This window comes from Pleurodeles waltl, chromosome 2_1 (assembly GCF_031143425.1).
Source record: "Pleurodeles waltl isolate 20211129_DDA chromosome 2_1, aPleWal1.hap1.20221129, whole genome shotgun sequence".
Taxonomy (NCBI): Eukaryota; Metazoa; Chordata; class Amphibia; order Caudata; family Salamandridae; genus Pleurodeles; species Pleurodeles waltl.
In genome coordinates, this window is record NC_090438.1 from 533250800 (window position 1) to 533269672 (window position 18873).

General features: G+C 42.3%; 1 protein-coding gene across 1 annotated transcript in view; it reads left to right on the forward strand.

Annotated features, from left to right (window-relative positions):
* Positions 1–16259, forward strand: part of LOC138259982 (rho GTPase-activating protein 6-like) — a 560497-nt gene extending 544238 nt beyond the window's left edge. Inside the window, exons 11-12 of the mRNA XM_069208018.1 lie at positions 15139–15386; positions 16174–16259. Coding sequence (XP_069064119.1) covers positions 15139–15386; positions 16174–16259 — 334 coding nt within the window. The remainder of the gene's footprint in view (positions 1–15138; positions 15387–16173) is intronic.
* Positions 16260–18873: the final 2614 nt, after the last annotated feature.

The following is an 18873-nucleotide window of genomic DNA, read 5'->3' on the forward strand; positions in this document are numbered from 1 at the left end:
GAATCTTCATAAGATTGGGTTGACTTTGTGGACTGTTCTGTCAAGGCTTTAGAAGGTTGGTTACATGGCAGTAAAGTGTCTGATTACCAGGGTCTGTATAATCTGATTTTGAGAGAGCATATATTCAATAGTTGTGTGTCTGACTTGTTACACCAGTATCTTGTAGACTACGATCCCCAATAATTGGAAAAGAAGGCAGACAAATGGGTCAGAACAAGGGTCAGCAGAAAAGCTCATACAGGGGGTGACAAAGAAAAGAAGAAAGATGGTGAAAGTTCTCAGGATAAGCATGAGGATAGAAATAAACATAAAGATCCTTCTTCAGGTCCACAACACTCCTCTGGGGTTGGGGATAAATCATCTTCCTCTTCTTTACACTCTACACACAATAAAAAGCCCTGGTGCTATGTGTGCAGAGGTAAAGGTCATAGGTCAGGGGATACGTCCTGTCCAGGTAAAGCCCCTAAGTCTATCACCGCTAATACCTCCACTTCAAACTCTAGTGACCATAGCATTAGTAGTAATAGTGGTGAGACTACTGGCAATAGTCAAACAAAAGGTGTGGCTGGGTTCACCTTTGGGTCCATCATAGAAACTGGGGAAGGTGTCGAAACCCCCAAGACAGTTTCTTTCACACCTTGGCTGCTTGTCCCCTTAATTTAGACAAATACAAGCAGTCAATTGTAATAAATGGTATTGAGGCCCAGGCCTACAGGGACACAGGTGCAAGTATCACTTTGGAGACTGAAAACTTGGTGTCACCTGCACAACACCTCCTTGGACAGAAGTACCAAGTTACTGATGTCAATAACTCCACGCAGTCTCTCCCCTTAGCTGTAGTGCAACTTAGTTGGGGGTGGAGTTACTGGCCCAAAGCAGGTGGTGGCATCGCCTAGCTTACCTGTAGACTGTCTCTTAGGTAATGACCTAGAGGCCTCAGGTTGGCTGAGGTAGAGTTTAGGGCCCATGCATCCATGCTGGGTATCCCTGAGGAATTGCTTCCTCCTATTTCCAGTGAAATGAAAGAGCAAAGAAGAGAAGGAGCCCTGAAGCCTCAGGATCCTCCTCATCCCACAGGTAAAAAGGGTATCAAAGTATCCCTTCCTCACCCTACCACTAAGGGTACCATTCCTGTGGTGGGAAAACCTCACCTGCAGTGGAAACTGTACCAAGGGAGCTCACAGCTGAACTCCCACTATTTTATGATATGGTTTGTGTTCCCCCAGGCCCACTGTAAAGTACAGTGATTTTCACTATTTACACTATTTTATGACTGTTTACTTACCTGCTTTTGGTTACTAGTGTATATTGTGTGTATAATACTTACCTCCTAAGAGAGTATAGCCTCTAAGGTATTTTTGGTCCTTGTGTCACTAAAATAAAGTACCTTTATTTCTGGTAACACTGAGTATTGTCTTTCTTGTGTGTGAGAAATGGGTGACTACAGTGGTATTGCAAAAGCTTTGCATGTCTCCTAGTTCAGCCTTGGCTGCTCTTCCTACAGCTACCTCTAGACAGCCTGGCTTCTAGACACTGCCTACATTTCACTAATAAGGGATAACTGGACATGGTATAAGGTGTAAGTACCTTAGGTACCAACTACAAACCAAGCCAGCCTCCTACAATGACTTTGGTTAGTTTGACTCAGAAACAGTATTATGAGGGTTGCAGATTATACAGTGGTGGATGCTGGCCTGGATGTATTTATATGGACAAGCATAACCCTGTCTGTTGTTTCTGTAGGAAGTAAACTAGTGAAAGATAATGTAATCAAAGGCCACTCTTGCAGCAACGGTATTAAGTACATTTTAACACCTTCCATCCTGAGGATGACTGAGAGCCGTCCTCAGCCACGGTGTCCATGTGCTAAGGATGGCCCGCACCAGAGTGATTCCCTTCTTCAAAAAACAGCCTTATGAGGTGGGGAGCAGGCTGTTTTAGGTTTTCATTGAAATAACAATCAGCTCACACAGCGCGCTGATGTCATTTCAATAAAAACAAAAGTGAAATGAGCCGATCAGCTCATTTCACTTTCCTTGTGCCTATCTCAGCCCTTGAGCACCAAGGGAGATGGGAGGGATATCATTAGAACGGGGAGAAGCTACCCTTTCCAATGGTACCCCTCCCTAGTGGATCCCTGCTTGGGGATCACCAAAGGAGGGTGATTCCCAAGCAGGGATCCACCCACTAGGCACTAGGGATGGGGGGGCAGCTTCTTGGGCAAGGGCTTATGCTCACCCCTATTTTGTAAGCAATATTTCAGACTCTCTGCCTCCCCTGGTGGGGGAGAAAGGGGCAAAAGCCCCTTATCTGCCCCCGGGTGGTCAGAAGTGCACTATGCAGCAGGGATATTTATTTATATTGTATACAGCTGGGGGGATGCCAAAAATGGGCATGCCAATTCCCCCCACCCACCTCCAAATATGTAAACAGTCTTTCTGCCCCCCCCCCCCCCAGTCCCTGAGATGCCCTCCCCAGAGCAGAAAACCCACTAGGCACCAGATATCAGGTTTTTTTTTCAGACTTTGGTGTGGGGGGCTGCCCAAAATTGGCTTACCAATGGTACCACCCACCCCAAATATGTAAACAGTCTTACCACTAGGCACCAGGGATTACTTTTTTTCTAAATTTTGGTGTGGGGTCTGCCCAAAATTGGCTTATCAATGCCCCTACCCACCCCAAATATGTAAGTAGTCCTTCTGTCCCCCCCCCCTCCCGGGGAGGTAGGAAACCCAGTAGGCACCAGGATTATTTTCCATACTTTGGGGCGGGAGGCTGCCCAAAATGAGCTAGCCAAAGCGGCCACATGTAAACATACTTTCTGTCCTGCCGGGAGGCCAGGTGGGAATTATTACCCCAGATCTGCCCCCCAGGAAGGCAGAAAACCCACTTGATACCAGGGGAGAATTTTTGGGAAAAAAGAGGGGTGGGAGTATTGCCATGCCAACACCCCAAATAAATGGGGACAAAGGCCCTCATTACAACTTCAGAGATCTCGGCCAAAGACCGCCGAAGCTGCGGGCGCCAGTATACCGCCAGGGCTGGCGGTATCTCTGGCTCCCTATTATGACTTTTCCTCTTGGCCAGCGGACGGTAACAGTGTTAATGTCCGCTGGCCCAGCAGAAAAGTCACATCAACATTGCAGCCGGCTCGTAATAGAGCCAGCGGCAATGTTGATGTGCAGTGGGTGCAGTAGCACCCATCACACATTTCACTGCCTGAAATTTGGGCAATGAAATGCACAATGGGGCTGTGCCTGGGGGCCCCTGGACTGCCCATGCCAAGTGCATGGGCAGTGCAGGGGCCCCCAGGGGCACCCCGAGTCCCCCTTACCGCCAGCCTTTCCATTGCGGTGTTTACTGCCGTGGCCAGGCTGCCAGTTGGGAACTCATAATCCCCAGGGCAGTGGTGTTTGCACCGCTGCCCTGGGGATGGTATGTTGGAGGGGCCAACGGTATGGCTGTGGCTATTGCGCCACGGTCATAATAGCTGGAGGAACACTGCCAGCCTGTTGGAGGTGTTACCACCAGCTTACCGCCGGCCGCCAGGGTCATAATGAGGCCCAAAATCTCTTTGCCCTCCTGGGGTGCAGGTGGGGTAATTACCCCTGATTCACCCACCTAGGGGGAATGGGGTAGACAGCCAACTTGATGCCAGGAAACTATAAACAAATATAGAGGGATTGGAGCTTTCCACCACCATGGGCATAGTTATGCCCCCACCCCAACTGAAGGCGGTAACATTCTTTCAGCCCCCCCTTCAGACTAAAGCATCTCATCCCAATGGCAAGCAAGAAGACATTTGACCCTTTTGTGTTTTGATTTTATATATGGACCAACATAGCTTGGCTAACTCTCAATATCATCCCAATTGCAATGGTGAATGGCTGCACTTTATGGACATGGGTACCCTGCCACTTGGAAAAACCTACCAGACCCAAACACATCTAAAAACTAAACATCTGGGGAAGTCCAGAGTGGTGTGCTTCATATGCACCCCACACCATTTGTTTACTCACAATGTCCTGCAAACCTCCAACTTTGCCTGAAACCATGCATGTTTTCTCCATTTCTGTAATGGAAGCTTCTGGAATCTGCAGCAATCCACAAAGTTCCTGACACCCAGCATTGCCCCATCTGTACCAAATAAATATGGCCCCCAACTCTGTGGTTGCCCAAAGCAGAGACAACCTAAAAATGTATTAAAAAACCCTGCCCTTTTGGACCCGCTTTGTTTCCCTCTGAATGTCTACACTATGGCCCTTCCCTATCTCAGGCACTTGACCCACCTGAGGTATCCTTTTTATCAGGAGATTGAGGGAAATGCTGGGTGGTAGGAAATTTGGGTTAGTGCGGTGGTCCTCCACAGAAATGTCAGGAAAATGTGATTTTTGTAGCTGTGAGGTTTGCAGGGGAATCTAGGTAATAAAATGCTGAGGGACCCATGCAAGATACACCTCCCTGGACTCCATCGGGTGTCTAGTTTTCAGAAATATCTGGGTTTGGTAGGTTGGCTGTTGAGCCCAGGACACAAAACGCAGGTGCCGCCCTTGCAAAAACAGGTTATTTTGTGATAAATAATTTTGTTGTCTCCACAAAATGTTTTGGGCCCTTCCCTGTTGTGGGCGCTAGGCCTAAACACACAAGTGAGGTACTATTTTTATCCAGAGACTTGGGGGAATGCTGGGTGTAAGGAAGTGTGTGGCTCCCCTCAAATTCCAGAACTTTCAGTCACAGCAAATGAGGAATATTTGTTTTTTTACACATTTTGAGGTTTGCATGGAATTATGGGTAACAGAACCTGGTGACACCCACAAAAGTCACCCCATCCTGGATTCCCCTGTGTTTCTAGTGTTCAGAAATGTACAGGTTTGCTAGGTTTCCCTAGGTGCCCGTTGAACTAGGGCCCAAAATCCACAACTAGGCACATTGCAAAAAAAGGGGTCTGTTTTGGATGTAAATATGTGATAGGTCCATGTTGCATTTTCAGCCATTTCGTGTCACGCACACTAGGCCTATACATATAAGTGAGGTGCCATTTTTATTGGGAGACTTGGGGGAATGCTATGTGGAAGGAGGTTTGTGGCTCCCCTCAGATTCCAGAACTTTCCATCTCAGAAATGTGTTGAAAATATGATTTGTTATCCAAATTGTGAGGTTTTCAAGGGATCATGGATAACAGAACCAGGTAAGAACCACACAAGTCACCCCATCCTGGATTCCCCTAGGTGTCTAGTTCTAAAAAATGTACAGGTTTGTGAGGTTTCCTTAGCTGCTGGCTTAGCTATAGCCCAAAATCTACAACTAGGCATATTGCAAAAAAGGGTGAGTTTAAACTGGAAACATGTGCTGTGTCCATGTTGCATTTTTAGCCATTGTCTGTCACAGGAAATAGGCCTACCCACACAAGTGAGGTACCATTTTTATCGGGAGACATGGGGGATCACAGAAAAGTAAAACATGTGCTAATGTCTTTCTCTGTATTTGTTTCTTTGAAATGCAAGGCAGTGTGAAAGAAACAAGTCCATTTGAGAAATGCCCTCTAATTGATATGCTAGTATGGTACCCCCAAATTCAGAGATGTGCAAATAACCACTGCTTCTAAGCTCCATATCTTATGCCCATTTCCGAAATACATAGGTATTTTCTTGATACCTTTTTTCACTCTATATATTTTACCAAAGGAATTGTTTTTTATCCGGTACACAATGAAAGACCATTGTAAGGTACAGCTCAGTTATTGGCTCTGGGTAGCTTGGGTTGTTGAAGAATCTACAAGCCCTATATATCTCTGCAACCAGAAGGGTACAGCTGACATAAGGGTATTTTGCTTTCTTAAATCCGCCATACTTAGAAAAAAGTTACTGATAAAAACTTAGATACAAACAGCTGTTTTTTTCAGCTCCATTTTAATATGTTTTTATTTATTTCTATAGGAAAACCTTGAAGGGTCTACACAAATGAGCCCTTGCTGAATTCACAATTGTGTTATAAATGTATAACCTTCCGGGATCCACCATCAGTTTTACACCAATCTCTGTCACTAATTGTAAGGAGGTTGAAAGCACACAAAAAAGGAAAAATGGGGTATAGAATTCCAAAACTGTGTTGAAAAATATGATTTTTTTTATTCTAGTCTGCTTGGTCCTGAAAGCAAGGAGGATGATGATTTTAACACTGCAAACCCTTCATTGATGTCATTTGCAGGGAAAAAAACTGATATGTTCTTCTGCAGCACTTTTTTCCCATTTTTCCCTAAAAAACTAAATTTAACAGTACCTGGGCACCTCTAGAATTCACAGGATATTGGAAAAAAGAACACAAATTTGTCATGGATAGCTTATGTTGACAAAATGTTATGGGGGCCTAAATTCAAACTCAGCCAATTAGCCAAAAAAAAGGTTAGCACAGGAGGGGGGAAAAACTTAGCAGCGAAGTAGTTAATGTTCAGTGGTGCTAAAGACCATGGAAATATTGAACAGGATAAGGAGACAAGTGTAGCTGCTGTTAGTGACCTGAAAACATCATCAATCCCTTGGATGATGGCTGCCTCACTTATGAATTAAGGTCTGATCAATAAATGCATGTTGTTGATGTTTCCATAAAGTTTGGTCAGTGGATGCCTTTTTCCCAATATAATCCTGGAATTGCAGATGTGTAGTGAATATATGTTTTATAAAACACATTGGATCAGGTTGGATTTCTTCAGGACTGGCAGTATTTGTCAGTCCTGAGAGAGGGGCACATTGTTAACGTGCATGAAAAGACTGTGGGAACAACTAGAGATTGCATGGCTGGTAGGATTGTTTTCTTCCAATGATGTAGTGTTCTGTGAGTTGAAAAGGTTTGTGGGATTACAGGTGGAGAGGGGTCACAATGGGTTCTCCCCGATCTGTCTCACAGTGATACTATGTTGGAAATGGCTAAAAATTCAGTTTTGTTGATGTGTTATCTCTTTTTTTATTATTCATTCAGTGTTTGATTGCTCTGCATATGTTGGAAGCCCCAGAGCTTGTCATGGTGTCAAAACAAGCCTTAGCTTCTTTTATGACACTTTTGTGGAACACAGAATTTATTCAGGCTGGTGGGATCTTTCTGCAGTAGCAGAATGATAAAGTGTGTTTGATGATTCCTGAATTTAAAGCTTTTGAAGCCTCTTTCTGTGTGAAATTCATGAGTTGCAATGATGCAATCTGGGAGTGAAGTGACCCATTGGTGTTTTATCCTCTGGGACAATGCCTCTGCCCTAACATGGCTCATGGAAGTGTCTGTTGATTGTATGACAAATAGAGTTTAATAGCACCACAAAGAATAGCGACTAATATAATTGATAAACATGAAGGGTGAAGATAAATATATGCCACCGATACAAAAGAGAGCGCAGCAGAACAAGCTTCCACGGCAAGGACCTCTCTATAATCTGCATGTTACAGGTTTGCTTCTTGGTTGCATAGGTGCATTGTCTCTTTGGAATGCTAGATATTCATATTCTCCAATTTGATGGTACAAGTGTTATCAAATTCAGAATGCTGAAAAGTAGAAACACCCCTGACTGAGTTTTAAGCTGTGGTGTACCATTACAAGGCAAGCTATACTACTAAAGGACTATTGTCATTACATATATAGTACAATTATGTATAATTACGAATCCTTTAAAATAAGTGTTCAATTTTTATTATATGTTATAGGAATCACAAGACAAATTTCTGGCAACCCTGATATCACATGATGCAAAGCTCACAAAGTGGGTGCCTTAGTCATCATGAATAGCTCATTTTACAGACAGAATGCCAAAGATCATGTACATGACAGTTCAACATACATGGAAATGGACTCCAACAGGTGACCTTATGAAAATACTATCCACCGTTTCAAACAGAGCTGCACCCCTTGCCACTGTCACTGAAGAAGATAAAAGATATTCAACACAAAGCAAAGCAAAAACACTCAGCATTCATATGCATCCTAAAACTCATAAAAATCTCACACTGCCATCGTTCAGACCCATTGTGTCCACAAGAAAGTCTACACACACACCAATAGACAAGTACCTGGACCAACATCTACAACCATTTGCTCATAATATGACTACTTACTTAATGGACACTAAGGACTTCCTGAACAAAATCGCTGAAATCAAATTGATGTTATGTCACTCTTCACCTCAGTCCCACACAATGTAGGCATGGAATCCATCAAATACTTTTTGTTTAGCACTAACACGATGGGAAAGAATTTCTACTAGAGTTATTGCACTTCACTCTGTACCATAGCTATTTTTCATGAAACAAGGAATATTATTTACAGAGAACTGGTACTTTCTTGGGGAATTGCGCAGCTCCATGTTACGCTAATCTCTTTAAGCACAAATTCGAGCAATACAACATTCTTAACATGTATGGCAAGCAATCGCCTCACATAATAGATGGCATTTTTGTCATATGTAGAGATTCCAAATCAGACCTGATCACAGCTCTAAAAAAAAACAGCCCATTGATGATCAAATCGGTTTCACTTACACCATTAGTGACAGGAACATTTTGGATGTGGAGATTACCATGACTAACAACACATTGGAAACTAACATTTGCGTGAAACCAACTGATCGTAACATTTTCGTGCACTACAGCAGTTTTCAACTTCTCTTGAACAGTGGCATTGGATAAAATAGCTTACCATGAACATGAATCAACCAGAACAGATATCTTCTCACCATCAACAGTGATGTCACAAACTGGAAATTTTGTTACAGCTTTACCGTCATTTATATTTAGAACAGTGTTAGGATCTTGATCACAACAGTATTAATAAGTTTCTCAATATCATAACAATGCACCAAATGTACATTTCTGAATGTAGACCTACAGACTCTACTAAAGTGGCCCACCTTCTTGTTACATTTTGAGCATACTTTATCCACAGCTGGACAAACTTTGTGTTACCTAAATGTGATCCAGTTCCATACCTGTAACATAATATGGCCCCCTTCTTCACATCATTTCTTTGACACATAGATTTTGAATTGTTTCTTTGGTCCACAGTTGTTTTTACCTTCTCTGCAGCATTTTTTTTGCACAATATGAATATCTTTTCCTGTTATTTCCCTAATATCCACCACAATTTTTTTCTGGATGTTCAATAGCTTTAGCAATTGCTATAGCAGCATTCAATGACATGTCAGATGCTGACCATAGCTCATCTTGTATCTTCTTGTTATGAGTCCTTATTAAAATGTGATCTCTCAAAACGTACTCATACGTAATAGGCTTGAAATCACATGTTACAGCCAGTGACCTGAGTACAGAGATATAATCCTCCCACATGTTGTTTCCTAGAGTAAAACGTAAATCTCTTCATTACCACATTAGTTTTCCTGCCATAATGTACACTTAGTTGTTTGGAAGCCTATTGATATACATCAATATTTCCAGGATGTATCAGGGCTGAAAGATTTTTTAATAATTTCAGTCCTATACCTTTTAAGCAGTGTTTCAATAATGATAATTTTCTTTCCGGCTCACAATCTTTACCTTCAAAAACTTCCACGTAAGCCAAAAACACCAGCTCCCATGTCCCCAATCCATAGGTGGTTCACCTGGCATATTAAGAAATGCAGGAGGTGATGCAATGCCAGACATGTTTTTTTCCTACAACTCTAATGTTCATACAACTATACACAATAATATACTTTCACAAAATAATACATATAAATACTGTTGTTTTGAGTATTAGGATCAAAGTCACCTTTTGTAATACTAAATGATAAGTGTTTCACATAAAGAACAAAGAATACAGGAACTATTAAATAAAGACACCTTGGCCCTAGATCCTGGTTGGAAGTGGTGTGCACATCACTGTATGAATGTGTTTGAAGAAAATAACACAACAAAAGGAGAATAACCTTCCAAGTAATGAGATATGTGATGAACTGTATGGTGTGCACATCACCATAACAGTGTGCCATATAAATGTACACGCATTACATGTATGCACTGACAAGGTGTGTGCATCACCGTTATGGCGCGCTGTAGACATACGAGTTTGCCACTGACATGGATTTGTTCTGTGCTGTAGCTTGCCTTCCTTCCCTACTAAACACAGAAGCACACAAACACAGAACAAGTTCAATAACCTCCTTTAGGCCCCAATTTGATTGCAAAACACAAGTGAAGTTTGCACCAATAGGCAGTTAGGAAGAACACTTCCTTGAATTCAGTGACCAATAGGAATGTTGTGTGCCATCAAATGAAAACAGAGGTAACATCAACCAATGCGGTGCCTTGTTGTAATAAAAGTAGAAACAACAAGGTTGCTCCCTCAGCAACCTCGGGACACAGTCAGTGACACAGGTTTCCATAGTGTAAAAGGCCATTTATTTAGGACAGGATTGCCATTTAGCCACATCACATTTTAACATGAACAGATCAATATTCAACTTTTAAACCTCATCCTCTGAAACCTTTCCCCAATCTTCTTTTCACTCATTCCCCTCACTTTTCCTTTGTTCATCCATCTTCCACGTCCATACCCCCACACATCCTCCTTTTCCTTTCATCCCCAGCCTGCTTCGGGCATCCCTCACGCTGCCATCCTTGACCTACTTCTTTTTCCCCCCTGGAAGGGTGGCCAGGCCTACATCTGACTCTCCACCCTCCCCTAGCTCCTGCGTCCTGAACCCCCATAGCAACCTGCCCTAACTGGCATACCCTTAACCCTCACCTGTACAACACACATCACTCCATACCTCTTCTTCATTCTTTATACCATAGGGCGGGTGGGTGGCCAAAACTTCCTACTGCACGATGGGGCCAGCAAGGTAGAGGCCGACACTCCCCTAATTCCTTATTTATACCCACCCTTTTATCCTACCCCTACGCACCTCCCCAACAATCCTAGCCTTCCTGTCCTACTTCCTTCCCAAAGACTCCCGTGGAAAGACTAGATTGCGTCTGCTCTCCACGGGGTCCTCCATAACACACTCCATCTTATAACTGCAATTCCTTTGCGTGCCTCGACTCTTTCCCGCTTATCGCCGGTGTTGCAAAATGATGATAAATGGTGCAAGCCTGTGAATAAATCCTCCAAAACATGGTATGATTCTGTAGTACAAATCCTTTATTAGAGTTACAACAGGGATAAATGTTGGTCTCAAGCTTTTGATGTCAACTGACCATATGCCTCTTTATATCTACTTTTTCCTACCCTCTAAAATCTAAACACCAACACAAGATAATAACCCTCATCCTGCATCCACATCCCAAGGACACGAGCGAGCATTATTCAAACTTCTGCTCATGTCTCATGCTTCAAGGACAGCGTGATATGAAAGTCCATCCCGCAAGGTGCGTGCAAGCATAACACACCCATAATTGATCCACGTGCACACATGGCCCCAATGAAATATACCAGCAAACACTAGCACACGCAACACCTGTGGCTGTTGGACCAGGTCTGCTGTACTTGTGTGCCTGTGAGACATATTGTAACATATGAGATTCCCTGCATAGGTCAGTCAGTAAATATGTTACCAGACACTGGATACATTGCAATATTGTCAGTTTGTACCAAATGAGGTATAACTTGTGAAAAAAGTGCTTGAGCACAGTTACCCTATCTTCTAGTTTTCAGTTTTGGGTTTCCTGCAAAAGAGTATGACCACTCATTTGTAAAATTGTCTTCCACGGAAGACGGGTAAATGTGCAGTAATCAGTTTATCTTACATTTAATTCAGATCCCATAATATGTAAATGAGGGCCTGATCCCGATCTTTTATCACATCAAAGTTTGTATGAACTCAATTTTGTTAAAATGATCTCGAAGGTAATGTATATCATGTACTGCAATGGTGTTCACTAGTAACAGCCCTTGCCTTTCACAAGCACTCAATAGAGTCTCCGGTTCCCTTTGGATGACCTTACATAATAAATACTTCAACATGTCTGACTTACTTGGTGCAATTTTGGTAATCCTCCATCTATATCTGCCCATTTCTGTTCCTTACGGGCACTGCATTGTAAACTCACCTCTCTGGCACTAAGGCTCAAATACATTTCATTCACATCACAGGTTCTCAGGTTGCATTGCAAAGAGGCCTCAAATGGCCACAATAATCCTCCTGGTTTTGGATATGATGTAAGACGTCATCACACGTCTCAAAGTAGAACTTCACACAATGAGAATTATACATATGTGACTTGCTCAAGTGTTACTGTGAATTGATTAATTCGATCTGACGTTTTTTTCTAGTTATATTTCCTTTATTTCGGGAATATGCATTCATGTAAACGAATATTTAAAACTATTATAGTGTGTTTGTGTTTTAAACAAACACGTTTTCCTCTCTGCTAAGGTTGGTAGTGAAATGAATACCTTATAAATGCATGAGTATATTCAAGAAATGATTTGCGTTTCTTTTCAACAAAATTTAATGATTTCGTTTTTGTCACCCTGGACTACGTAAATCTTTACATCGTCATGCAGCACACTCTACTTTAATTTCTTAACACATGAACAGAAAACAATGGTTGAGTGATTAAAATGGCGGCATATCAACGTACAGTAGCAACGTCAAGAGCTGATAATACATGCAAGTATTTAAGGGCCTGATTCACAAAGAAAACTTCCACTTTTGTGTAAGTTTAAGATTGTGTGCCATTCACAATGTATTTTCCTATTAGTGTTGTTACTTCTGCAGAGTATCTGCACATTAAAAACATAGGACTGTCCTATCTTTTTACGTGCGGAAATTCCGCAGTCGTAGATATACTACTAGCAAAATAACTTTGTGACCATCAGACGAGTGTAAGTTTGCCATTCTGAATAAGGCCCAGTAACTATAAGAGAAAGTTGCATGTATAATGGAGAACAGTGTCTCCATAACACTATGCACACAGACGTTTAATTAGTAAGGTTAACTCGCATTTGCATCCACTAAGGAAACGCAAGCTGTTGCAGTAGGCTGTGACCACTTGTGATGAGAAAGCAGCTGCTTGCATTGAGGAAGCTGCTGCTCAAGTAGAAAATCACTCAAGCGGCAGAAAGAAGTTAGAACCCTGTGGTGCTCTGCGTGATGCCGTTCGCCCGGATTTTACAGTGTGAGAGAAACTCCTACACTGAAAATGAGTGTGAACAGCACGACTTACCCAAACTCCCCCACTCGCAGAACTCTGCATAGGGTGGCAGAGTTTTTTCATCACTTAGCGGAGTTACATGTAGCACAACTCTGCTTACTCCACCCAGGCCTAGTTTTAAAGCATGGGCAAAGTGGGCCCTGGCTCAGGGCCCAAGCCTTTCAGGGCTCCTCTGATAGAGCCAGCTCTGTTCTGCTGAATCTTGCCATGAGGACCTTGTGTAATTCTTAAACTGATTGTTTAAAATACCGTTTTCCTTTAAGTTATTTTATATATGGATGATGTGTGAGAGTCTACTACAGACTTTTGCAGAGAAATGTGTTTGTTTTATGCAAACTCCCAAAAAAAGTCTTTTAGATCAAAATAGGACCTTACATATGAGAAATGGGAGGGTGTCACAGTGACTATTTGTAGTAGTATCACTGAGTTGCTGCTGTGGTACAATATTGAAAACACATATCCCTATCCCTGAATGTTTGATGTAAACACATTTAGAGTTTGCACTATTCTGTCTGTGCACTGTCAGGGACCTGGCCAAAGAGGGCATGAAAGAGCAGATCTTGGATCATAAATTCAAAACTATTCTGAACAGGCACCCCCAAAATTCTTTTGGCCTAGGGCCCCTAAAATACTTAAGATTTGTGGTGGGACAAAGATTTAGGGATTTTTAATCTTGACCATTTCCCAACAGCAAATAATAAAGTATTAGGTGAGGGATCTGAGCCAATTTTATTATTCCCTTTTTTCGTACATTTTCTCCTCTCCCGGACCCATATTTTGGCTCCGTGACATCATCGAGTATATTCAAAAAGATCTCCGGCAAAGTGCCCCCCCTAGGGGGTGCCCGTTAGACATTGCAGCGCCGGTCTGACGAGGAGCTGTCCTATGATGAAGCATGACACCAGATTTGGTGTGTGAGGACCATTGCTCCTGATTAACAGGACTCTTTCTCTTTTTCCTCTCCTTTCGATTTCGGAACAGTGCACCATATCATATTATCCCACAGTCATCTCCTCGTGAACGTGGGATGCAAATAAGTTATTAATCAAAATATAATTTTAAAATCACATCGCTATGCACAAAATGTGAATTCATGCTCGAAAATTGCTTTGTTAACTGATACTTTTGCACCATTGTCGTATAATTTCATATGTGAGCAAATCTCCTAACATGTAAGGGAGTGTCTGTTCCTGGGTTGGGTTGGCAAGAAAATATGTCGGACAGAAACAATATTTCTCTGATTTACAAACATTGTAAAGACACATTGCCACAAAGAATACGGCTGGACATTTACTCCTGTAAAGTGTAAAAGTAAGTTCAAATCCATGGTTTGGATAGGGCTGGAGCAAACCTAATGTTGCCCTTGATGCAGATGAAGTAGTTTCTTCTTAGAGAAAATATATTCAAAGTGGAGAAATAGCGGAAAAACATTTTTTTTTAATTCAAATGCACTTTGGAGCACATTTTACACCGATGCAAATATACAGTTACTTCCTTTATACCCGTGAAAGTGATTTCACCTTCGAGTAGCTTGAAAGGCACACATAATTACAGAAATACTCCTGGCTTTTGTAGCTTCCTTGCAATTATTTTGAGATTGTATGTGAATTCCAAAATAGCAGGAACATTTACTTCAACCGTAGGTGTACGTCTTTGAGACTAAATTTGAGATTGTTATTTTCTAAATTGTGCCATTATTGATACATGCAGAGCACACTATAATATGCAAAGTCAAATTTAGAGCTGTGTGGGATTTGCACTTATCTTAAATGTATAACCTGCTGAATGATGTCTTTTATGAGAACTGATAATGTACCAAAATGAAGGTATTATTACTCATTGTGGAGAGATGGTTCAAAGGATGCGATAAAACTCACACAATCGGGCAATATTTTTGTCATCCTAGACTCAATTAGTGATATATCACATGAATGCTCCCATGACCACGTAAGACCTGTTTGACCTGCATATTATAATTGTTGTTAATCTTTTCTTGTTGATTCATTAGGAACTCAGAAAGCAGTGAGGCTTCTGGAGACCTGGATGCATCTCAAGTGTCTATTGATTCGGCCCAGCTGGTAGATGGGAAAGATCAGTATGCACATTTCTCCATCATAGACCTGTGTGCCCGGGCGAAGTCTAATCAGAAAGAGATAAGCTCTGAAATGTTGCTTCATGGGAGTAAGCCTCTTGACTATTTCCGAAACTTCCTGGATGGGCAAGGAAATGGAGCTGCCTCAGCACAGCCAACCGCAGGCAAGTGTGGCAATTGTGCAGGACATGTATGTAAACTCTCATATGTTTATAGTATTATCTTCAAGGAGAGGTGGATTTATGTTTACTGGTTGTGCACAGTTGGATGAAAATGGAAACTTTTCACATATGATGAATAGTTATAATTTTCCCTTGGGTATTCCTCGCATGGACCTGCATTAATCTATAGACATGGGATCTGGCAGATACTTTTCTGAGGAAACAAGCCTTGCTACCACAATGATTTGGCCTTAAAGTTATAAACTAGTCACAGTGGACCTGGAGGAGAAATGTTTGCATTAAATGCTCGTATCCCGCACAACAGTAACAAAGGCCCCTTCACTGCACCTCCTGGAAGTGATGGCCACCATCTTCTGAGATAATCAGCTTACCTTCTTGGTCCACCTCCCAGCTGAGGCATACTAATGTATGCTCTCCCCTCTGCACCTGAAAATAACCTGCCCTTAGTGCTACACTAGTCAACCCTGTAGAGTGTTTATCTGTGGTAGATTTCAAGTGTTTACAGATTTCACTCCCTTGTTCCCTGTCTGTAAACAGTCATAAACTGAGGCCTGGTGCTATGCTACAATGACCGCCCTTCTTCTGCTCTGAAGTGACCTGGGAATCCCACACCTCAACATTCCTCTGGGGAGTCCTTTAGGGGACATTTGTGTATTATTCTGGTCTTCCCCTTCCCTCTGTAGAGAGGAACCTAGAGCACCCTTCCTGTGGTCACTCCTGGATAGCTTTTAGGACACTGTGGTGCTAATTATAATCTTTTACTTTACAGCCCCTTCACCCAGACTTCCAGTCCTTTGCTATGAGAATCTAACAAATCCACCCAAGAGTGGTGTGCCTGATTCTGGCTATCCCTAATCTTTAGACGATACTTTTCAGGGGTTTGACCAAATTTACCAGTGAGGGCCTCTTTTGTGGGGCATATTTAACCTGATCAGCTGCATCTAGGCCCAAAAGGGTATACCTCCCAACAGTAGGTTTGTGATTCCACATTCTACAACACTAGTGCTCCTCTGGGACTTTATGCATGTGCATAGCCACCTCATATGCTACAAACCATTTATCAATGTTATCCCTGACCATATTATTAGACACCAGGTTTTGTTTTAGATGTGGACTCTTTGTTTACCTCTCTTGGGCACTTGAGTATTGCTGACAGCAACATCACTGGACTTGGAGGCCCTATGGAACCTTATATCTATCTTGAACTGGCACCTCTCATGGGACAGCAGGACCTTTCTCTCTTCTGAAGCCAGAACCAACCTTTTCTCCTCCAGTTCCAAAGTGGCTGTTGTGGTTTCCTTCCTTTTCTCACCAGTCAAGGGCATATAATCCTACTCTAGGGAAAAAGTGGGCAGTTTCAACTTTAGGGCCCCTCTCCACATGCCTGTCCTTCAACCCTGATTTGGACAAACTGCTAGATGACACACTACTTCCTGCTTTAGATACCACAGGTGATGTTGCTCCTTCAGAAGAACATTTTGTGGTACTTCAGCCTCTTTAATGTCATTCTCATTTTCTTCCTCAACTTCACCCTCATTTTTCTCTGAGGTGGACTACAGTTGACAGATCACCTCCCAGACTCTGAGGGAAAAGTGGCAATCCTCCTTCTTAGAATGCTTGTTCATCTTCAGCCCTGTAGAAATGGGGTCTTTGGTTGGCAGTAAGGTTACCCCCTGTCCAAGCAAGGACCCTCACCCTAGTCAGGGTAAAAGAGAATCACCCTCAGCTAATCCCCGCTCACCCCCTTGGTAGCTTGGCACGAGCAGGTAGGGTTTACTTCAGAGTGCTAGGTGTAAAGTATTTGTACCAACACACAAAGTAACTTAATGAAAACACTACAAAATGGCACAACACAGGTTTAGAAAAATAGAGAATATTTATCTAAACAAAACAAGACCAAAACGTCAAAAATCCAAAATACACAAGTCAAGTTATTAATGAAAAAGAAAAAAAGAGTCTTCATGTTCTTTTAAACACAACGCTAACGAAGTTAGTGTGAAAATCTACCTGGGTCGCAGCAAAACAACCCACACAAGCGAGTGTGCATTGAAAAAGGTAAGCGGTGTGTCGATTTCCCACCTGCAACCGAGGTCGTGCGTCGTTTCTCCTTCTCCGGTCGGATTGGCATGCATCGTTTCTTTCCCCACAGGAGAGAGGTGCATCGATCCGGACAAAACACCTCGGGTCTGGGCAGGCTTGCTTTGTTTTTCTGCGCCCAATGATGTTGAGTCGTTGCAGCCTCCATCAGTGATGCCAAGCGTCGCTTCTCCAGGAGCATGCTGGAAGCCCTGCGTCAATTTCAGCCACGGAGCCAGCAATGCATTGTTTCTTTAGCCGCATTCGGAGGCTCTGTAGAAAATTTCCCGCACGGGGATCTGTGCATGGATTTCCAACCTTGGGTCCACCAGCTTCACATGTCAAGGCCCCATTAACTGGATAGAGCACCACATGGCAGGGCAGGAGTCTCAGCATAGGCATCAGGTGCTGGCAGAGAGAGGTCTTTGCTGTCCCTGAGACTTCAACAAACAGGAGGCAAGCTCAATTTCAAGCCCTTGAAGAGTTCTTCACAAGCATGAAGGCACACGAAGTCCAGTCTTTGTCCTCTTGCACAGGCAGAAGCAGCAACTACAGGATAGCTCCACAAAGCACAGTCACAGGCAGGGCATCAGGATATGCAGGCTACACCCCAGCTCCCTTTGTGTCACTGTCTAGAGAGAGGTGCAAACAGCCCAACTGTCAAACTGACCCAGACAAGGAACCCACAAACAGGCAGAGTCACAGAATGGTTTAAGCAAGACAATTCTCTCTTTCTAAAAGTGACATTTTCAATTTTCAATTCAAAACAATCTTTATTCGGATTTTACTCCATAAAAGAGAAAAAGAAAAAAAAACAGTCTCTTTAAAATAAAAAAGTTATACAGTAAAATTTTTCCAGATATGTTACTAATAAAAGGGATAAAAATCTTTGTTGTGACAAATTGTGCGATTACTCATTCTCATATCGGAGTTTTTCTAAATAGGACAACTTTTTCCTCTGTTCAATTGCATGTAAGATAAATTTTATCACTGCTTCACTTTTCTCATTTGTATCCAGTTTAAATAAATAGTTAAAAGCTTCTCTGCAGTAAAATAACTTATTAATAATAAATAGTGGTTTTAAGAATTGTTTCCTAATATCATGATAAAATTTACAAGATATAATAAAGTGCTTTGTAGATTGTGCAAATCGTCCCACACAGGGGCACTTCGGTAGGCTTTTACTCCAAATTCTCATTTTTGGGAAGGCTACCAAAAAATGCAACATTCTAAACGTAATCGGGTCAAATAAAATCTATGCTGAGTGTTCACAACTGTCAGTAAATAATTTGGTATAACTTCATTGTTTTCGATCATGTAAAGAGCTACCGTTGATTTCATGCATTCTCTGTTTCCTCTTTCACTAGCCCTCCAAGCCATTAAATGATTTTTC